We start from the raw sequence: 19,643 nt of genomic DNA on the forward strand, positions 1-19,643 counted from the left end.
TCTCTTTTCCATGATCTTTCTCTCCCCTTGCTTTCTACCTTCCTTATTTCCTCTTTGATCTAATCTCACGTCCTTAACTTATCCCTTCTTTAAACTCTCTGTCCTTTCTTCCTTATTTTAATGTCTCCATTCCTTTAAAATTTCTTTCCAATCTTTTTCTTAATCTTTCATACTTCCATTCTTGCACTTCCTTCCTTCTCGTCTTATTCCTAATCTCCTTCCTTCCCTATTTCCCCTTCATTTCTTCTCTTAATCTCCCCTTCCTTCATTCCTTCATTAATTTATCCTATCTTCCTTAATATATTTGGTTTCACTTTCTTTTGATGGTCCCTTTAACACATTATGTTGACTATAATTAATGTTGCATTTACATGTCTACTAACTCTCTTTAGTAGACTAGTAGGGTTAGGGTTAGAATAAGTTGACATGTAGTTGCAAAGTTACTTATAGTCATTGGAATGTTTGTTAGGGGGCAAACAATTAATTCAATTTAAGTGTTCAATTTTAGTTGCATTACTTAATAATACAGTACTTAATAACATTACTTATAGTCAACAGAATGTTCAAAAAGGACCATCAAAATTAAGTCCTTCCTTCCTTACCCAATATTCTACTAATATCGAATCAAGGTCCCTAGGTATCCCTAGGATCCCTATCACCTCTCTTCTATGGGGGGTAGATTATTTAGTGCTGTCAAACCCTAACTGGAACGCTCCCCAGGTTACTATGTTGCATTAATAATATTTCTGAATTGAAATTGAAACTCAAAACCCATTAGTTTTCTGAATGTTATCATTCTAAAGTAGTATGTATTTTTTGTGTGCTTGAATCTCTGTTGTTGTGTGCTACTTTGTATATGTATTCCCCCTTTTACTCTCTTTGTATTATCCTTGCTCTAATCTACTGTTTTGTAATATTCTCCTCCTCTGCTTGTAGTTTTGTCTGTTATTATTGTCTACCCTATTGCTGTTATCTTTTTCTTATTGTATCTACATTGTAAAGCATCCTTGAGATATGGAGGGTGCTATATAAATAAAACGTATAATTATTATTATTGACAAACAGAAACAAAATTTAGATAAGTCACCAGGGAGTTATTCATCTCTCTCTACTGGACTACTTGCACTGAGCTTCGTGACACACTTCTGTTTTGAAATAGTACAACAAATTTAGTTCTGGTTATTTATATTTTCAATGTGCTGTAGTCACCTAGTTGACTAAACGCCACCTAAAATGATTGTTCGCAAGAACATTAAAAAAATCTGGACCTTTTTCAGAAACAGGAGAAGAGTAAAGACTACTGTGTAAAGGAATTTTCCAAACTCAACGGAACATGAAGTTTTAATCCAACCCAAGGTGACCTGATAAAGCAGCGGCTGTTAAACACACGTGATTATTTCACCAAAGGGCGTCAGTGCTTATCTAAACTGTAACATTTCAGCAGGTTCAAGAGAATCCATGTTAGCGAAGAGAACATGATTCATTGTTTGAATAAATTTACAGCAATGGGTTCTCATGTTTAGGTGTGCTGAACGCTGTTACCGGAAACTCCCGAGTTGTAATAACAAGTAGAACACAGAAGTAGTTGTGCAAGTAGTCCACTGGCTGATGGACAGACTTAGAAATATATTACTACTATAATCAGCTCTTATTTATAAGCTGGAGATTAGAACAGAACAAATCAGGTGACTTGGAAATGTTATTTACTGAAACTCATCTATGCTAATAACCTCATGTGACTAATCCAGATGGTAATACAAGGATTTTGAGAAATATACTGGATATTTCTCCATGATCCACAGAGGATGGGGAGCGGTGATATGTGTGTGTGAGGGGCGCAGAGCGTATTGTATGTGGTACAATAGCTGAATGCTCTGACCCGGATCACACTGCATCCTCTGGCATTCTTTAGAATCAAAATCAGACAACACCACCCAGGGATGTTAACACACTTTCACACACACTCACACACACACAAACAGGCAAGCTGTCAGCTAGTATTAGCTCATGACCGTCTGAAATATAATACTGCACATTTCTATTTCTCTCTTCAACACCACACACAAACGTGCACGCACACACACACACACACACACACACACACACACACACACACACACACACACACACACACACACACACACACACACACACACACACACACACACACACACACACACACACACACACACACACACACACACACACACACACACACACACACACACACACACACACACTTTCCCTCTCTCCTTCCAAAGCACACACATATGCTCTCTTTCTCTCTCTCAAATCTTTCATACACATACACTGTCTATCACAACATACACACCCTCTGTTTCTCTCTCTCTCTCTCTCTCACACACAGACATCCCGTCCGTCACAGATCCACTCATTGAGAAAATTAATTTGTCAGATCGTGATTTTCAGTGGTTCCTCCAAAACTCTTGTTCAGAGCTCTGTGATATGGCCCAGAGCGCTGCAGGACATTTCTGTCTGCCGTCCAGATCTGCAGCCTGCAGCCTCACTGCGGGTCATTTGTCTAACGGACTCTATTGATCTGGGAAACTAACGCCTCTCTGGGAGCTGTTGTAAGAGCTACTCAGAGGTCAGAACAGGACAGATTGAAGATTTATGCATGTGTGCGTGAAAGGCAAACTGTCGGATAAAAGACATGATGTAATATTCACACCAAGATAGCAGTGACACAATGTAGAAAAAAGAATAGCAATCTATGAGCCTATTGTTGAATGCAAGGCCCAACTTTACTGAATATAATGGCTGGCCATAAAAATTTCGGATTTAAAATGGTCAATGGATATGAACATGACTGTGAATATGGCTGGACAATGGGCAATCATTTGCTAAATCAATTTAAATGTCTGAATTGAGATCGAGTTAGGGCACTGACCGTACGCAGAGTCCACCGCAGGGTTCTGTTTGCGAGTTGTGGCCAAGACATCTACAGAAAGGATAAAAGAAGAATGAGATCAAGTTGGCCTACAGTCAGCCTAATGAATTATAATAATTGGCAGAATAATTGTTTTTTTGTGATTTTTTCTATTAATAAATAAAATTATTTATTGAACAGTGTTGTCTTATAGTACCATATTGCATACATCTCCATTTTGAAGCATAAATACGATATGCCATTTAAGGCCAGACACTATAGTACTCTTACTACAGTTAAGGTTTTTGTAATCACAGCACAAGAATGTCATTTTTTTGTAATTACAGCACAAGAAGTTACACGATACATGAATCTAATATAAACATTTCACCCCCAGGTTCACAACACAACACAACACAACACAACACAACACAACACAACACAACACAACACAACACAACACAACACAACACAACACAACACAACACAACACAACACAACACAACAACAACCCTGTTTGTACAAATATAAATATTTTGTAACATTATAAATATATTTAGATCACTTTTGAAATTATTATATTAATTAATTAAAATCAAGTAAATGATACTATATTTCAGCATTTAAATAATATATCATTTTTGAGAAAGGATTTTTATGCTTAGTTGTCATAAAAATGCGACTTCTTATTGTCTCTTTCCTTTTTGTGGAAATGTTCTTGACATGTTCCATAAGATTCTCTCAGAAGGGTTCTAGAGTTCTGAGAGTCTTCAGAACAATAGTGGAGTTGTAGCAGGAATGTGTAGGGATGTAATAATAGTGTGAATGAGTTATGATCTCTGGGAGCAAGTCAGCTCGGACTGTCTGAAACTCACCATGACAGCTGTCTGGGTACTGAGGATATCCACTCTCCACATACTGTTCAAATCCAGACCTGTGACAGAGACAGAGAGGAAGAACGACAGAGCAGAGAGAGAAGAAGAGAGTGAGAAAGAGGACAAGGGAGTGACAATCATTCTTTTGTGAGCCTCTCCCTGAATGATCCTTCTAATTAGTTGTGCTGTCAAGCAGTCTGTTGATGCTTCTCCGAGCAACTGTAAAGGGAAATAACATGTTACAATATGATTGAGGATCGAGTGTATGCCATGCAAGTACACTTCCTCTATTCCATGACTGACAGCCATGTTTTCATAAGACAAGAAACAAATGCAAATGTATTAGTATGTAGTATGTACACAATAATTCTAAATTAAGCGCTGAATGAGAATAAATTTGGCAATTTTATAGGAACTGCAACATATTACTCAGTAAATCGCACTGTAAGTCTGAAAGTTGCAGATAAAGTGATATGCACAATTCAAAAGTTTTATCATAAGTTTTGACCCCTACAGAACCCCATTTACATGAAATATTTCTGACATTAAGCCATTCAAATAAAATTACAGAGGGACATCATCACAACATGACCATGTTTTTGTGACAGATGTAATTTTAATGAGAAACGGGGACTGACTCATCTTCAACATGATGCTGCAAAAATAACAATGAAGTGAACAGTTTTCCACAAATATCTAAGTAATAATAGTGCAATAATCCTATTGTTTGTAATGGCAAAATATATTTTAATAAAAAAAAAAAAGGCTTCAATGCTGGTAAAAAAGGAAATATATATTTAGAACATTTTCACACGTCATTTCAAATCATTACGCAAATATCAAGCCCCAATGTTATTAACAAACGCTGAATGAATTTAAAGTGCACATATGTAATTAATGTGTTTACATGTCAAATTAGCAGAACAAGCTACGGGAAGTTTTATTTATTCAAGCACACCAGTGCCAAAAAAATAAGAGCACCTTCAGCTTTGACTATTTTAGATGTACTGTAAGAACCTTTGTGTGAAAGAAATGAGTGTTTGGGTAAAACAGCATATTAAGTCAAATTTGAATAGAATATGTTTACAGAGAGGGACGTTGCTGACTCATACAGCCTAACAGCGTAACCAGGGTGACACGTTGCTCTGAGCAACTGCAATGTTCCACTGCTCCTGGCATCACAGAGCCGAGCGTGTCATTGCCGAGGCGAGCACCTGAGTGACATCTCACACACAGACGCATAACGTGTTCTGACGCTTTTTGCTTCCTCTAAGTGTTACCATGGAGATGTGATCAGATCGGTGGGGCCGTGGTCTAATGAAGTATGCGATTCTGTATCCAAAAGTCCAAAATCAGGATTCTCAAAAATCACTTGTTTTTAAGAGCACTTTTGGCGTGTGGTATTTCAGCGCAAGAATGGGCATCTTATTCATTATGCACCTTGCAATCAAGTTCTGCACAGACCTAATTATTAGTGCATAATTATAATCATTAATTTCAGGGCAAAGATGCCTTGATTTGAATTTAAATTAGATTTACTACAGGTTCACGAAAAGTGCTATTTGCCTGGTGCAATTAATTTTGCGCTATTGTTGAAACAAGACAGGCCCAAGGGAGTATTGGGGGTCTGCAGAAAAAAATATCTTATTTTTACTTTAGTACTGTAAAATTATAAAATAAGTGCAAATTATTAAATCTATATATTTGACCACTGAATTTAATCATCATGTTTGGGGGTCATTGTCATCAAAATGTTTACCACAGACAGCTCATGCAAATAACTTACTTCACTCAAATATTTTGTCTCACTTGATTTAATTGGAGTATATTTGATCTATCTGAGTGGAATCTACCTAACTTTGGAGCACAAGGTACAATGATGACTGTTTAATGGGGTGGTATAATGCCCCTTTTCTACAAGATGTAAAATAAGTCTCTGATGTCCCCAGAGTGTGTATGTGAAGTTTTAGCTCCCTTTTTGAAGGTGAGCAAAAACGTGCCATTTTGTGTGTGTGTCCCTTACACAGAGGGCGGAGCACAGAGGGCGGAGCTTCAACAGCTTGTGTGTTAGCAGCCTGCAGACTCACAGTAAAATGAATGTTCTTCCTTTTATGTTCAAACCGAAGTCGGACAATAATGGAGAGACTCAAGAAGTGACAACATGTAGAATGCAACAGGACGTTTCTGAATGGTTAGTTGATGAATTTATGTAGCTAATGTGGAGTTAACTATCTTCAAGTCATTGATTAGGCCTAGCATATTCTTTCATTATAATAATCTATAAATCGGTAGTGTGGGAACTGTTGTAAGATGCCTACAGAGTGACATGCTATTTAATTTGTGTTGCGTACTGTATTGCAATAAAATGTGAAAAGATGGATGCGACAGCTTGAGCAGACTCACAAATGTGCTGTACTACAACAACTCTTCCTCTTCTCAACATGGACTGCGTGTTCCCAGGGGAGGGGTTTATGTAAATGTTAGGGTTTGTGATGTCACTAACCCGGGAGGAAGCTTGTATAGTCCCTACCAGCCATTTGTTGTAGTCCTTAAAAAGAGATCTCCCTTTGCTTTGAACTTTGAGTGTTGTAACTTTGCAGATGTTGTTTATGCTCAAACAGCAACATTACACACTAACTTAAGCTAGAAAAGTGAAATAATAATCAACCATCCCTTTAAATGGATCATGAAAATGGGCCGACAAATTTGCCTTGGTCTTTTGACATACAACATCCTGCAAGTTGCATGTTGTCGCCTCTCGTCGGCTGCGTCTCGGCCAAAAAGCTGCGCTTGAACACACCAAAAGGACTAAAGGCAAAAAAGGTGTTTTGGGGGTAATGTGCAATAAACCAATCAGAGTCTCATCTCCCATTCCCTTTAAAAGCCAGTTGTCGCTATTTACATGGCGGAATTTGGAAGCGGAAAGACTGAATGCTTCTCCAGAGAGGAAACGGATCTGCTCGTGCGTGAGGTTAAAGTGCACAAGCAGACCATCTACGGGACAAGCCGGATCCCACCATATCTTTATGCACACAACAATAATCTTTTACATTGTAATCCTTTTATTTTTAATATTTGGGTAGTTTGTGTACTGCTGCGCGTCCCTATGTGTGTAATAAGCAGAGTGTATGCGCGTTGTGCACACGCCTATAGGCTCATATTACTAATCCACCCTTTAAATAAAAAATAAATAAATACTGCGCCATTGACTTTAGACCAGGTTTTTGTTGGTCAATGGCACAGTCTATTTCAGTTGCCTCAAAATAGCAATGCATTGAAAGTGGGCATTGATACTGTTTTCTATGAAATGATGTTATCCAATCATAACAGTGGCCGTTTACTGACAAGTCTTAAAGGAGCCGTCCCTTAAAAAAACGTGTAATTTCAGGCAGAGGGTCAGGTTGTTGGACATAATAATTTTTCTGCATATATATTTGCTTTTTCTGCACAAAAATCTTTTTTAACATTATAAGAGAACCCCAAAGAACATAAAAAAGCAATGTCATGACCCCTTAAAAATGCTTCGGAGAAAAAACACACAAGCATACAAACAACTTATCATCTAATGCTGGCACCCCATTTCAGCCCCTGCCGTTCTCCTGCCTCGCCCTGCCCTGCATATTCAATCTATCTGTGAATCAGCCCTCTCTACCTGACATGATTTAAAGTCCTTATTTCCATTAACCTGAGAGGGGAGAGAGTGACAGAACGAGAGGGAAGGAAAGGGAAAGAGAGGGAGCGGGGATGACTTCATCTCATATTGAAGGATAAATGGAAGGACAAGATAAAAAAAAAATCTCCTGCATAAAGTGGTAAATTGGGATCTTGCAGGTGCATAATATCTGAACATCAATATGCCTCAGAGATGCATGCTTTTCATTATACCTGAATTGGCCAACACACTCGCACACACACATTAGCACAAACCCGCTCTCATCATATGGAGATTAAATTGCCCCTGGGAGAGAGCGAATAGGGAAAAGGAGAACACAAAGAAAAAATATCCCACAAGATAATAAAGTCATATTTTCTTCATATTCTTCTACCCCAAAAAAACAAGCCGCAGATCTATTTTAAAAACGAGAAAGCCAAGGTATTACCATCGTACATCTATTGCCCTCTTTTCTTACATTTAACCCTCTCAGTCTAGCAGAATTTCATTAGATTACATTGATTAGCATTTAAATGCATAGTGCGCTCTGGAGCTTCATTTTCTCTTGTCTTATTTCTTGTTCTGCTTCTCTCAAGTCTCACGTTGCCTGACTTAAACTTAGCATTACGTTTTTTTGTAGCTTATTCAGGGCAAAAGCCCATTGGAAAGGGATCATGTGACTAACATGACTAGTTTATTTTAATGTGATGTGTGCACACTGACTCCTGAAAATGACTACAGCCTATCAGTTTGGACCTGTTGATTTCAGCCATATATTGCACTTTTATGTGCAATAAGTCTGATTGCCAAAAGTGCAGAATTTATGGACTTTATGGTAATAGTGGCAGGTCAGTACAGGTCAAGTTAATCAACATGGGGATTTTCACTACAAATCAATTATTTGGGATGTGAAAACAAGACTCCTTGTGCTAATAATTGCTCTTTACCAACTAAACAGTGATGAACAATAGCACATTTATACCATCAATGAAAAGGTTGGGGTCAGTAAGATTTTTTGATAAGTCTCTTATGCTCACCAAGGTGTGATTCATTTTTTGCTCAAAAATACAGTGAAAACAGTAATATTGTAAAAAAAAAAAAAAAAAGATTACAATTTAAAATAACTGTTTTCTATTTTAATATATTTTAACATGTAAATTATTTCTGTGAATTTTCAATATCATTACTCCAGTCTTCAGCGTCACATGATCCTTATGCTGATTCTAATATGCTGATTTGGTGCTTAAGAAACATTTCTTATTATTATCAATGTTAAGAACAGTTTTGCTGCTTAATATGTTTCTTGAAACAGTGATATTTTTTATATATTTTTTTTTTGATCAATAGACAGTTTAAAAGAACAGCATTTATTTGAAATGGAAATCTTTTGTAAAATTATAAATGTTCTTACTGTCACTTATTCTTGCTGAATAAAAGTATTCATTTCTTTCAAGAAAATATATACATATATACTGCCAAACAAACTTTTAAATGGTAGTGATAGTGTATTTTATTTCTATATTGTGTAATTCAATTCTACCATTTGGTTTGTAATTGATCTGATTTATTGTATTTTTAAGATATTACTGACACACTTTAAAACTCTGTTATTCCATCCACATCAGTTTTATATTTTCAGTGCTGCTGCTTTTGGTTTCTATAACAAAACCCAAAATTCTAGATTCTAGCCAAGATTCTAGAGCTCTTTATAATTCTAATGTGCTCTATGATTATGGAAGACTGTATGGCATCTGACAGCAGAAGATGTATGACTCTGACATAAGTTTGGCTATGGAAGCATATAATTGAATGCTGGAGTAAACCAAAGTTCTTCTGGGACACAGATAAGTACTCTCACAAGTTCTGTCCATTTTGTTGGCTGCGGTCTGGAAATCTGCTGTGTACGTAACAATGTTCATGAGTTCAAGATGAAATGATTCCTCATCTCTGTTTATGGAGATCAATACTCACATTAGGACACATTAAGAGCCAGTAATCAAGTTTATGGTCAGAAAATATAATTAAACACTTAATTAAAATAACTTGTGTGTGTGTGTGTGTGTGTGTGTGTGTGTGTGTGTGTGTATAGAGATAAATGCACTAATCAGCAATAGTATGTTAAGAATAAGATGTTGATCTCTCAGTAACATTTCCACTTCAGGGTTATAACTTCTTTTTAATAAACCAAAATTGCAGCTGTATGTCAGTGGATGTGACTCAAGAGCGGGGAAACATTAAAGCGAGCTGGGAAGAATATTGCTGCTGTTGCTTTCCACAACTGATGACAACCGCAGCGACCACTTAGCAAAACATTAATAATAACAAATTCAATCCCTCGATCTGCACTCATTATAACACACACACAACGAATTAACTTCTGCTTGACAATTGGAGAGGCAGTATTACTGTAGATACATCCCTGACAAGAGCTGATATTTCATAAAATGGTGAGTATGTCAACATGACCTTTCAGCTAGAGATCTTTGCAACTGCTAAAAACATACGTGAATTAGTATTCCTGCTGCTCAAATGGTAGAGCATGGTGCTAGCAAACCAGAATCATTGGTTTGATTCTGCTAAAAAATTATACCTTGAATGCAATGTAAGTCACTTTTAATTAAAGTACCTGGCAAAGGCATAACAATGTATAACAATTGGTGACGTACAACACAGACGCGCTGCGCTGTTACACTACGTGAATTCACTCAGGCCCACACAAAAGAAAATGAATAGTTGAATAAAGTAGTTATTAGGGCCCGAGCACCGATGGTGTGAGGACCCTCTTGGAATTGCTCTGTTTATTATTATTATTCTTCTCCGCATTTAATCACATTTTTGAGGGCCTAAACATGCTCGAAAACTCACGAAACTTTGCACACGCGTCAGAACTGGCGAAAATTTACATCTGATATAGGTTTCAGAATTGGGCGGGGCAAAATGGCTCGATAGCGCCACCTATAAAAGTTCAACGGAGTGCGCCTCCCGCTATGTTCCACGTACGTTTATGAAATTCGGTACATACATGTAAGGACCTAATACCTACAAAAAAGTCTCTTGGAGCGTAGCCCTAAACACAACAGGAAGTCAGCCATTTTCAACTTCCTCTCAGATTTTTGTGCAGTTTTTGCCATTTTCATGCCTCGTACTTTAACGAACTCCTCCTACAGTTTTAATCTGATCATCTTCAAATTTGGTGAGTGTAATCTTAAGGCCTTTGCGACGTTAAATTGCGAAGATCTTGAGTTTTCGTCGAAGGGCGGGTCCTCGGCGGCCTGACAAATTTCGATGTTTCGCCATGAAACAGGAAGTTGCTGAAACTCAGGCATGGAATGTCCAATCTGCGCCAAACTTCACACGTTTGATAAGCGTTCTGTCCTGAACACATGACCATGCTCATATTCAGTTACAGTCATAGCGCCACCTGCTGGCAACAGGAAGTGACATGTTTAACACTGTTGTGAACTCCTGATAACATATAAAAAAGTGCCAGCAAGTGCTAAGCATGCTAACAACATACTAGACACATGTTAAAACATGCTAGCAAACACTTAGCTAATTGCTAAAGCATGCTATTACTGCAATTAAATAGGAATTTGCTGTAACTCAGGCACGGAATGTCCAATCTGCCCCAAACGTCACACGTTTGATAAGAGTCATGGCCTGAACACATCTACATGAGAATATTCAGTTATAGTAATAGCGCCACCTACTGGTAACAGGAAGTGTCATGTTTAACACGTTGATGCCGTTCTAGCAACATGTTAAAAATGCCATTGACTTCTAAACATGCTAGAAACATGTTAAAACATGCTAGCAAAACTTAGCTAAGTGCTAAAGCATGTTAATTCAATGAAACAGGATGTTGTTGTTATTCAAGAAGGCAATGTCCAATCTGCGCCAAACTTCACACTTTTGATAAGCGTTCTGTCCTGAACACATGACCATGCTCATATTCAGTTACAGTCATAGCGCCACCTGCTGGCAACAGGAAGTGACATGTTAAACACTGTTGTGGACTCCTAATAACATATAAAAAAGTTCCAGCATGTGCTAAACATGCTAACAACATACTAGAAACATGTTAAAACATGCTAGCAAACACTTAGCTTAGTGCTAAAGCATGCTAATACTGCAATTAAATAGGAATTTGCTGAAACACAGGCACGGAATGTCCAGTCTGCCCCAAACGTCACACGTTTGATAAGAGTCATGGCCTGAACACATCTACATGAGAATATTCAGTTATAGTAATAGCGCCACCTACTGGTAACAGGAAGTGTCATGTTTAACACGTTGATGCCGTTCTAGCAACATGTTAAAAATGCCATTGACTTCTAAACATGCTAGAAACATGTTAAAACATGCTAGCAAAACTTAGCTAAGTGCTAAAGCATGTTAATTCAATGAAACAGGATGTTGTTGTTACTCAAGAAGGCAATGTCCAATCTGCGCCAAACTTCACTCTTTTGATAAGCGTTCTGTCCTGAACACATGACCATGCTCATATTCAGTTACAGTCATAGCGCCACCTGCTGGCAACAGGAAGTGACATGTTAAACACTGTTGTGGACTCCTAATAACATATAAAAAAGTTCCAGCATGTGCTAAACATGCTAACAACATACTAGAAACATGTTAAAACATGCTAGCAAACACTTAGCTTAGTGCTAAAGCATGCTAATACTGCAATTAAATAGGAATTTGCTGTAACACAGGCACGGAATGTCCAGTCTGCCCCAAACTTCACACGTTTGATAAGAGTCATGGCCTGAACACATCTACATGAGAATATTCAGTTATAGTAATAGCGCCACCTACTGGTAACAGGAAGTGTCATGTTTAACACGTTGATGCCGTTCTAGCAACATGTTAAAAATACCATTGACTTCTAAACATGCTAGAAACATGTTAAAACATGCTAGCAATACTAAGCTAAGTGCTAAAGCATGCTAATATAATGAAACAGGATGTTGTTGTTACTCAAGAAGGCAATGTCCAATCTGCGCCAAACTTCACACTTTTGATAAGCGTTCTGTCTTGAACACATGACAATGCTCATATTCAGTTACAGTCAAAGCGCCACCTGCTGGCAACAGGAAGTGACATGTTAAACACTGTTGTGGACTCCTAATAACATATAAAAAAAATGCCAGTAGGTGCTTAACATCCTACCAACATACTAGAAACATGCTAAAACATACTAGTAAACACTATAAGTACTAAACCATACTATTACTACAATTAAATATGAATTTGCTGTAACTCAAACATACAATATCCAATCTGCCCCAAACTTCACATACTTGATAAAAGTCCTGCACTGAACACATCTACAAAGCAATATTTAGATATATAACCCCACCTACTGCCAACAGAAACTGAACTGGTTAACACAGTAATGCAGTACTAACCACATACCTATTGTGTACTAAGCATGCTAAAAACATACTAAACATGCTAGCAACTACTATATACTGTATACCTCCTTAAATGCACATTGCCCAACCATGCTCTGTCTTCCTAAAGCCAACGAGTGACGATGGCACGGGTGCGAGGGCCCTTTCATCGCTGCTTGCAGCTTTAATTTTGTTTGTTTTTGCACACAAAAAGTATTCTCGTCGCTTGATAAACTTGAGGTTGATCCACTGTAGTCACTTGGATTATTTTCACGATGCCTTTATTAACTTTTCTGGGCCGGCAAGTTTCGATCCCATAGAAGCCTATGGAGGAGTGAACCAGCTCTCAGATTTAATAAAAAATATCTTAATTTGTGTTCAGAAGATCAACGAAAGTCTCATTTAAGGTGAGTAATTACTGACAGAATTTTCATTTTTGGGTGAACTAACCCTTTAATGAATGCTGTAAAAGTATTGTTCACTGTTTGACACCTAAATGCCTTAAATAATGTAATCAAATCAATACTTTATTGTAAATGTTAACCAGAATGCTAAATCAATTTACTGTAAAACTACTTTTAAATGTTATCTATGAAGTCATCCTGGTCATTGTATAGACTGTCTAGAAAAAATCTGCAACCGCACTTGGTTATAAATTTTGAAGACATTTTACGGCCATCTGATTTTTTCCAGATGTTTTAAGTATGTTTAGAGTAACGTAAGCCCTAAGAGACCTTTAACAATGATGCACGCTATAGACACACAAAATTTTCGATTGCACAGACAGCTTGTGTACAGAATTCAGTAGCTGTGTAGGCTCTTTTATTCTAATGAACCGTAAAAGTGTTTACTGTGGCAAGACTAATAGAAGGGTCGCGTGATGTAGCTTTAACTCACTTGAATCCCGGCGCCACTGTGGCACAGTTCCCCGCACTCAGCCAGATGCAGTAGGGGTCTCGCGAGGACAGACAGCTCCTAAAACACACACACACACACACAGAGTTAACTCGTACCACATGTCCTGGAAAGGTTGTGTTTTCCTCGCTCACTGTCTCCCGACTCCCTCCCATTTCCCTTTCCCCTCTCTCTCCAAGTGTATGTGACAAGCTGGAAGGGACAGCCAGACACGGCATCTCCATAACAAAGCATTAATGCCTCTCGCTGGTCAGACAGTCAGTCAGACTCAGAAAAGAGAGAGAGAGAGAGAGGGAAAAAAGTGACTGACTGCTGTAGAGTCAGGTGTGTGTGTGTGTGTTTGTGTATTTGTGTTGCATGATTGACAGGTGTGTTGTGTTTGCCAGAGGCCAACTGAGATTCAGATACATGGCAAAGCTGGCGAGTTGCACCAAGAAGCAGTGAGAGAGACAGATGGAAAGAGAGCGAAAGACAGGAAAGAAAGGACAAAAAGCATGTGTGAGGTGACTAGATGTGAGTCGGAGTGGAAGGGAGAGGTCACTTCCAGTTTTCTGCAATTTTTTTCCTCTTCACAGGTTGTTAATTTCTCCATGCTATGGTCACTGTTCTTTAAAGGTGCATTGCGCAAGTCTCTGAGTTTTTGCAGAACTATGCCCCCTCTGGCGGCAAGCAAAACTGCAGCCAGAAGTGTGCACGCTCACGGACAAAAGTTTTCTTTTTTTTATCTTACGTGGAGTTTGCGTTGGTGTTTGAAATGAACTACAAGCCGGTCTCTAAGAATCCATCTTCTACGGAGAATGGCGGCGAATACACAAACCTGCCAGACAGCCAGGTGAGCGTGCCGTGAACGCGCATGACGTCACGCCCAGTCTAAAATTCCGGCCCGAATCCCTCTTATTTATTTTACTTTACGGGATTATAGAGACAATCTCAGTGATCAGAGAAGGGCTCATTCAGCCCATCAGGCAATTGTTTAAGCATGTATGGGTTAGAAAAAGGGTATTTTTTAACATGAAAAGTTGCTTAATGCACCTTTAACAAATTAACTATTGATAAATGTTAGATGTGTTAAAATGGTCAAATACTTTCTCTTATTCCAGTTTAAACTGTAAAAAAATGAAAGCAAAAATGGAGTTGGTGGCTTTAGTCTGTCTATAAGGGTTAAAGACATCTATATGCTAATGACCTACTAAAAGTTGACAACAGTTTTACTGTGCACTTTGTTATACTTTATTTACATCGGCAAATCATGTATTTTACATTGATAGGAAATAGCTTACTTAAAAAAAAAAAGGTGGATAATAAATAATTTAATTGATATACATGTTGAAAATTCACAGACTTTCTCTTCAGGTAGAACTGAGAAAAAATATTGATGACTTATCCTGCACTACACAGATTTTTGTCTAATCAAATGTTTTCTAGAATGACAATGTCCCACCCCCTAATACCACCTGCAACCAACTAGCAAGTAGCATTAGTTAGCTAACTAATGCCTATTGGCTTTTAAAAAATAAACTCACAAGCCCTTTGATACAGCGTGTCCCACCCAAACTTTCAGTTTCAACAGGAAATACGTCAGAATAAGGATTGCGATTCTCATTCAAAGTACATAAACAACTATAAGAAATCGAATTTATGCGATTTTTGTGATATCCCATTACAAAAAAAATGCTGGATGGAAACTTCAAAATGCATACAAAATTGCATAAAAATGTATGTGCTCAATTGAGTTGGATAATTTTTTTATCCGATAAGACATAAGTGCATAAATGACAATGGAAACGCATTTACTGAATAAATCACTCGATGCGCAACAAAAATACTGTGACTTTGCCACAGAGGATGTGATTGGATCAGTTTCATTGTATAGCATGTCAAATATTGTTTTAGTTATTTTGAAAATGCCTGAGCCAAAGTCTGTCATCAAAATGATTTGGTCTATTGACCTCACAGAACTCTCACATGATTGTGTTCACAAACATCAGGCGTCCGAACGCAAGATAACACGAAAGCGTTTATTGCGTTACGTCCGCGCGCTCTGAGGCAAAAGTCATTTATGATGTAGAATAAAAGAGCCACAGTGGCTCCCCGATTGCAGCAACAGTTATTTGGCGCCAGTTTCCTAGGAAGTGACAATTTTTGTTGTCTTGAACACATGGAATGTAAACGGTGCTTTATTCGCAAATGTTTTATGTGATAATCCAATTTTGTGCACAAGCTAAATTCACAAATTTTGGATGGAAACATTGCGACCTGCCTGACATGGACTAACAGTGGCTCAACCAATGGAGTGATTTTGGGGTGGAGTTATTTGCTTGACCAACCAGTGGAAGATAGTTCAGGGAAACCTGGTTGATAGCAAACCGATTTTTTTGCAATTCTCTTTGACCAGGTTTTTTAACCTGTTTGAATTTAAACAAACAGCTATTTTTGCAACCAGTATTCAGCGTGTGTGAAAACAATTCAGCGAGATAAAAACAGAGGGAAAAAAAGAGAGATGTTTTCTCACAAGTCCACAGAGAATCCTGTGTGAGTGTTTCTCCTGAGGCTAAGCAGGCATAAGCTAACATATTGGTAAAAAGTTAAGACACGGTTGGATCAGACATCATGGATTGTTTTTGGAAAGAAATTGGGAATGAAATTCCCTGATAGGATTTGGAGATCTTTTTAAAAGGGGAAACAGTCTATCAGCTTTTGTTATACTACAGCTGTGTGGAAAAAAAGGAATTGTTTGCTGTGTCTTGGCCTGCAGCCAATCAGATGGCTCTAATTTACGTGAGAGTAGTCAAAGCATGTGGTGATGCTGGCTGGAGGACTGTAGCATGCGAAGGAGGAAACACGTCTACATCTACGAAGACCGGGATGGAAGCTAAAACCTTTTGCCCTCTAAAATGCATCTGTGTTTAAATTTCAATGCATTTATGAATGCATGTCTTTGGAAACACACACTGCTTTCACTGCACTTATGGAGAACATTATCCATAATAGATCAAAAGAGAACTGGCACAGGACTTTTTTAGAAGATTCTTTAGAAGACGACTGTCTAGATTTTTCTCTGAGGACTGAGCTGCTGCACTGCATCGTCAATAGAGTTTGTAATGTTGGCTCCATCTTCAATAAATGTCTTAAAATACTCTACCATAATAATCCTTATGAATGTACTTGTTTAAAAGAGTACAAGGTACTTAAAGGTGTAGTACAAGATTGTATTAAGTGTTTTCACATGTAAAACATTTTTAATTGAATGATTGGGGGTCTGGGTTCATTTTGTTCATTCTGTGCATTTTGACTCACTTTTTGCAGTTGCTGTAGTCAGAACAGCGACTGAGAGGAACACGGATCACGCAACTTGAGAATGCCACAAACAGGGCATGATGGTCCTTGTCCAACTCCAATCCCAGAATCCTACGGTCCTCGCCACGCACATTACATCTGAAGAGAGAAATGGTGGTTTGTGTTGGAATGTCATTTTAGTTATTAAAGAGGATCCAAGAGTACCATATATGTATATGTACAGGCTATATTTGAAATTGGATACTAGCATACTGTTCCTACAAGAATGAAATAGGGAAATTTTCTAAATGCATGGAATACCTGGATTATCCAATAGTCCATTAAGGAATCCATTAAAAAATGTAATAGGCAGGGTTGTTATAGTTAACTAAAACCATTAAAAAAAGTTATCACTTGAAATGAAATAAATGTTAATTGAAATATATATATATATATATATGTTATTTTATTTCAGCTAGATGCTAAGCCAACATTTCTCATTTAGTTTAATTTGATGTACTAAAATGACTAAAACTAAACCTGAAATAAAAAATGAATAAAATCTATATAAACATAATAAAAAAACAAAACTAATAAAAATGACAAAAACACATAACTCAAACTTTTAATATAAAGTAGTCATATGGACTACTTTATATGACTATAGTGGTCATATGGACTACTTTGGAAAAATTATAGTCGTATACATTTTTTTGTGCTTGAAATGTTCTCCTGGTTCCATGTGCATTTTTGCAGGGGATTATGATATGCTTTCATTTTATGGAAAATAACAGCTCAGTGATTCTTTAATACATCTTATTTTGTGTTCAAAAGGAGAATGAAAGTGGTTTTAAAGGAGGTTAGGATAAACCTTTCTCTCTAATGGGAGGAAAAAGCAATTCCCAATAAAAGAAAAAAGAAGAAAAAAGAAAAACTCAATATAGAAAGAAATCCAATATGTGTATCACACAGATGAGTCACTCCCATTGAGTTGATTGAAGAAGGTCATGCCATAAAGGCTGACTGTAATTCATCTTCCTCAGTATCTGTAATAATCTAAATAAATCCTTTGCATCATGTCAAGTGTCTTTCCCAAAGGCTAACCTAGACGCGAGGTGGGGTTTTCAGGGGAAAAATTAGCAATGCTGCCTGAAGATGTGGTCATATTTTGTTGTGGAACTTGTGAGTCTCAGCTGGAGTTGAGGCTTGTTGTCAGATACACAAGAGGAACACAAACATGGACGAGATCCCAGGAGTACAATTACAGCTCCACACGTTACCATCCGCCCCATTTACTGGAGGAGAGATTCTCTCTTAATCAAACGCCTCTGTCGACATAGAGTTTGGGGTTATGTGTGTGCACGTTTATATTTGCCTGAGACCTGTCAATGAGTGTGAAGTGCGTGAGAAGAGCGGAACAGTGAAAGAACCTTCTAGGTGAAGATGTTTGCTCAGAAAAGTGGCATTTTATTTAATCTGTGGAATGGTTTCTTTCACTGGGCATCCCTAAAATCCCTTTTAGGCAAGTCAGTCTACTTGGCAGCCATCTTGGTACAGCTCTTATCTACTTGAATAAAGAAAAGTCTGAAACCGTTTCAATAAAATATTTCAAATGATCAATAAATCTGACAACAAGATTTAACATTTCCAACTCAATTCACACTAAAAACGTACAATTGACTCACTAAACAAACTTTTTTTTTTTCAGGCTGGTCCAGTTCATGTGTATTCTAATAAGCAAACTCTATCAAAATGCAGATCAGCATCAGAGCCATAACCTCGGGGGCACTGATCTGATTGACATATGGTACAGCAGCAAGTTTTTCTGCATCCTTAGTTCAATAAGTATTCCCATTCATTTCTCCAATGGGAACTTAAAAAACATAGGGGGGAAAAAATCTGAAAAATCAGGTACAACACTGTGAATTTAACAGCTTTAATGCCCAAAAAGCAATCCGAATGACATAACTGAATTAAAAACAATGGAAAAATATAAAACTATTGATTTAAAGATGTTGATAATATGTAAAAAAAAAAAAAAAAAGTATATATATATATATATATATATATATATATATATATATATATATATATATATATATATATAAAATATATAAAAAATATAAACATTTATTGCAAAATATGCATGTGGCTTGATGGCTTCAGCAAAAACATACAGTTGATAAACAACCTCATAGGTCTGTCTTTAACGGTTTATAAGTAATCATCATTAGAAATCTATTTTCCCTATGGAGAAAATGAATGGGACTTTAACTTCTGGAACCTTACTGTTGCACTCGAAGTCTATTGGTCCAAAACTCTACATAGTTGCATATTAAACAACAAACAGTATTTTGGCTTTCAGTGTGGGCTGACAAAATATCATCACGTTGTAACAAAAGAGTGTGTGTTTAAGCGTGTGTATATTATAACTCACTTGTTGGGGTTGTAAACATCTATGTCCTCCAAAACCTGCGTGCTATAGGTGGAGTTTGGGTGTGTGCTGGCGAGAATTTTCAGGACTCGTCCGTTTTCTGAACCCAGAAACAAAACGGTGTAGTTCTTATACGGGCCAGCTGCCGTGTCCACCGCGATCTGGGTCAGCTTGAACCTACATCAGGAAACATTAGCTAATTAGT

At 37.5% G+C, this 19,643-nt stretch overlaps 1 protein-coding gene across 9 annotated transcripts in view; it reads right to left on the minus strand.

Annotated features, from left to right (window-relative positions):
- sema6cb (semaphorin 6Cb) overlaps positions 1 to 19,643 on the minus strand; it is a 154,784-nt gene that overhangs the window by 16,168 nt on the left and 118,973 nt on the right. For all 9 annotated transcript variants that reach the window (XM_082149744.1, XM_082149745.1, XM_082149737.1 and 6 more), the window contains 5 exons: positions 19,442 to 19,615; positions 17,026 to 17,163; positions 13,711 to 13,788; positions 3,766 to 3,824; positions 2,912 to 2,962 (listed from right to left, as the gene is read on the minus strand). In XM_082149744.1, coding sequence (XP_082005870.1) covers positions 2,912 to 2,962; positions 3,766 to 3,824; positions 13,711 to 13,788; positions 17,026 to 17,163; positions 19,442 to 19,615 — 500 coding nt within the window. The remainder of the gene's footprint in view (positions 1 to 2,911; positions 2,963 to 3,765; positions 3,825 to 13,710; positions 13,789 to 17,025; positions 17,164 to 19,441; positions 19,616 to 19,643) is intronic.

Source organism: Leuciscus leuciscus (assembly GCF_965113295.1).
Source record: "Leuciscus leuciscus genome assembly, chromosome: 20".
In the NCBI taxonomy this organism is placed as follows: Eukaryota; Metazoa; Chordata; class Actinopteri; order Cypriniformes; family Leuciscidae; genus Leuciscus; species Leuciscus leuciscus.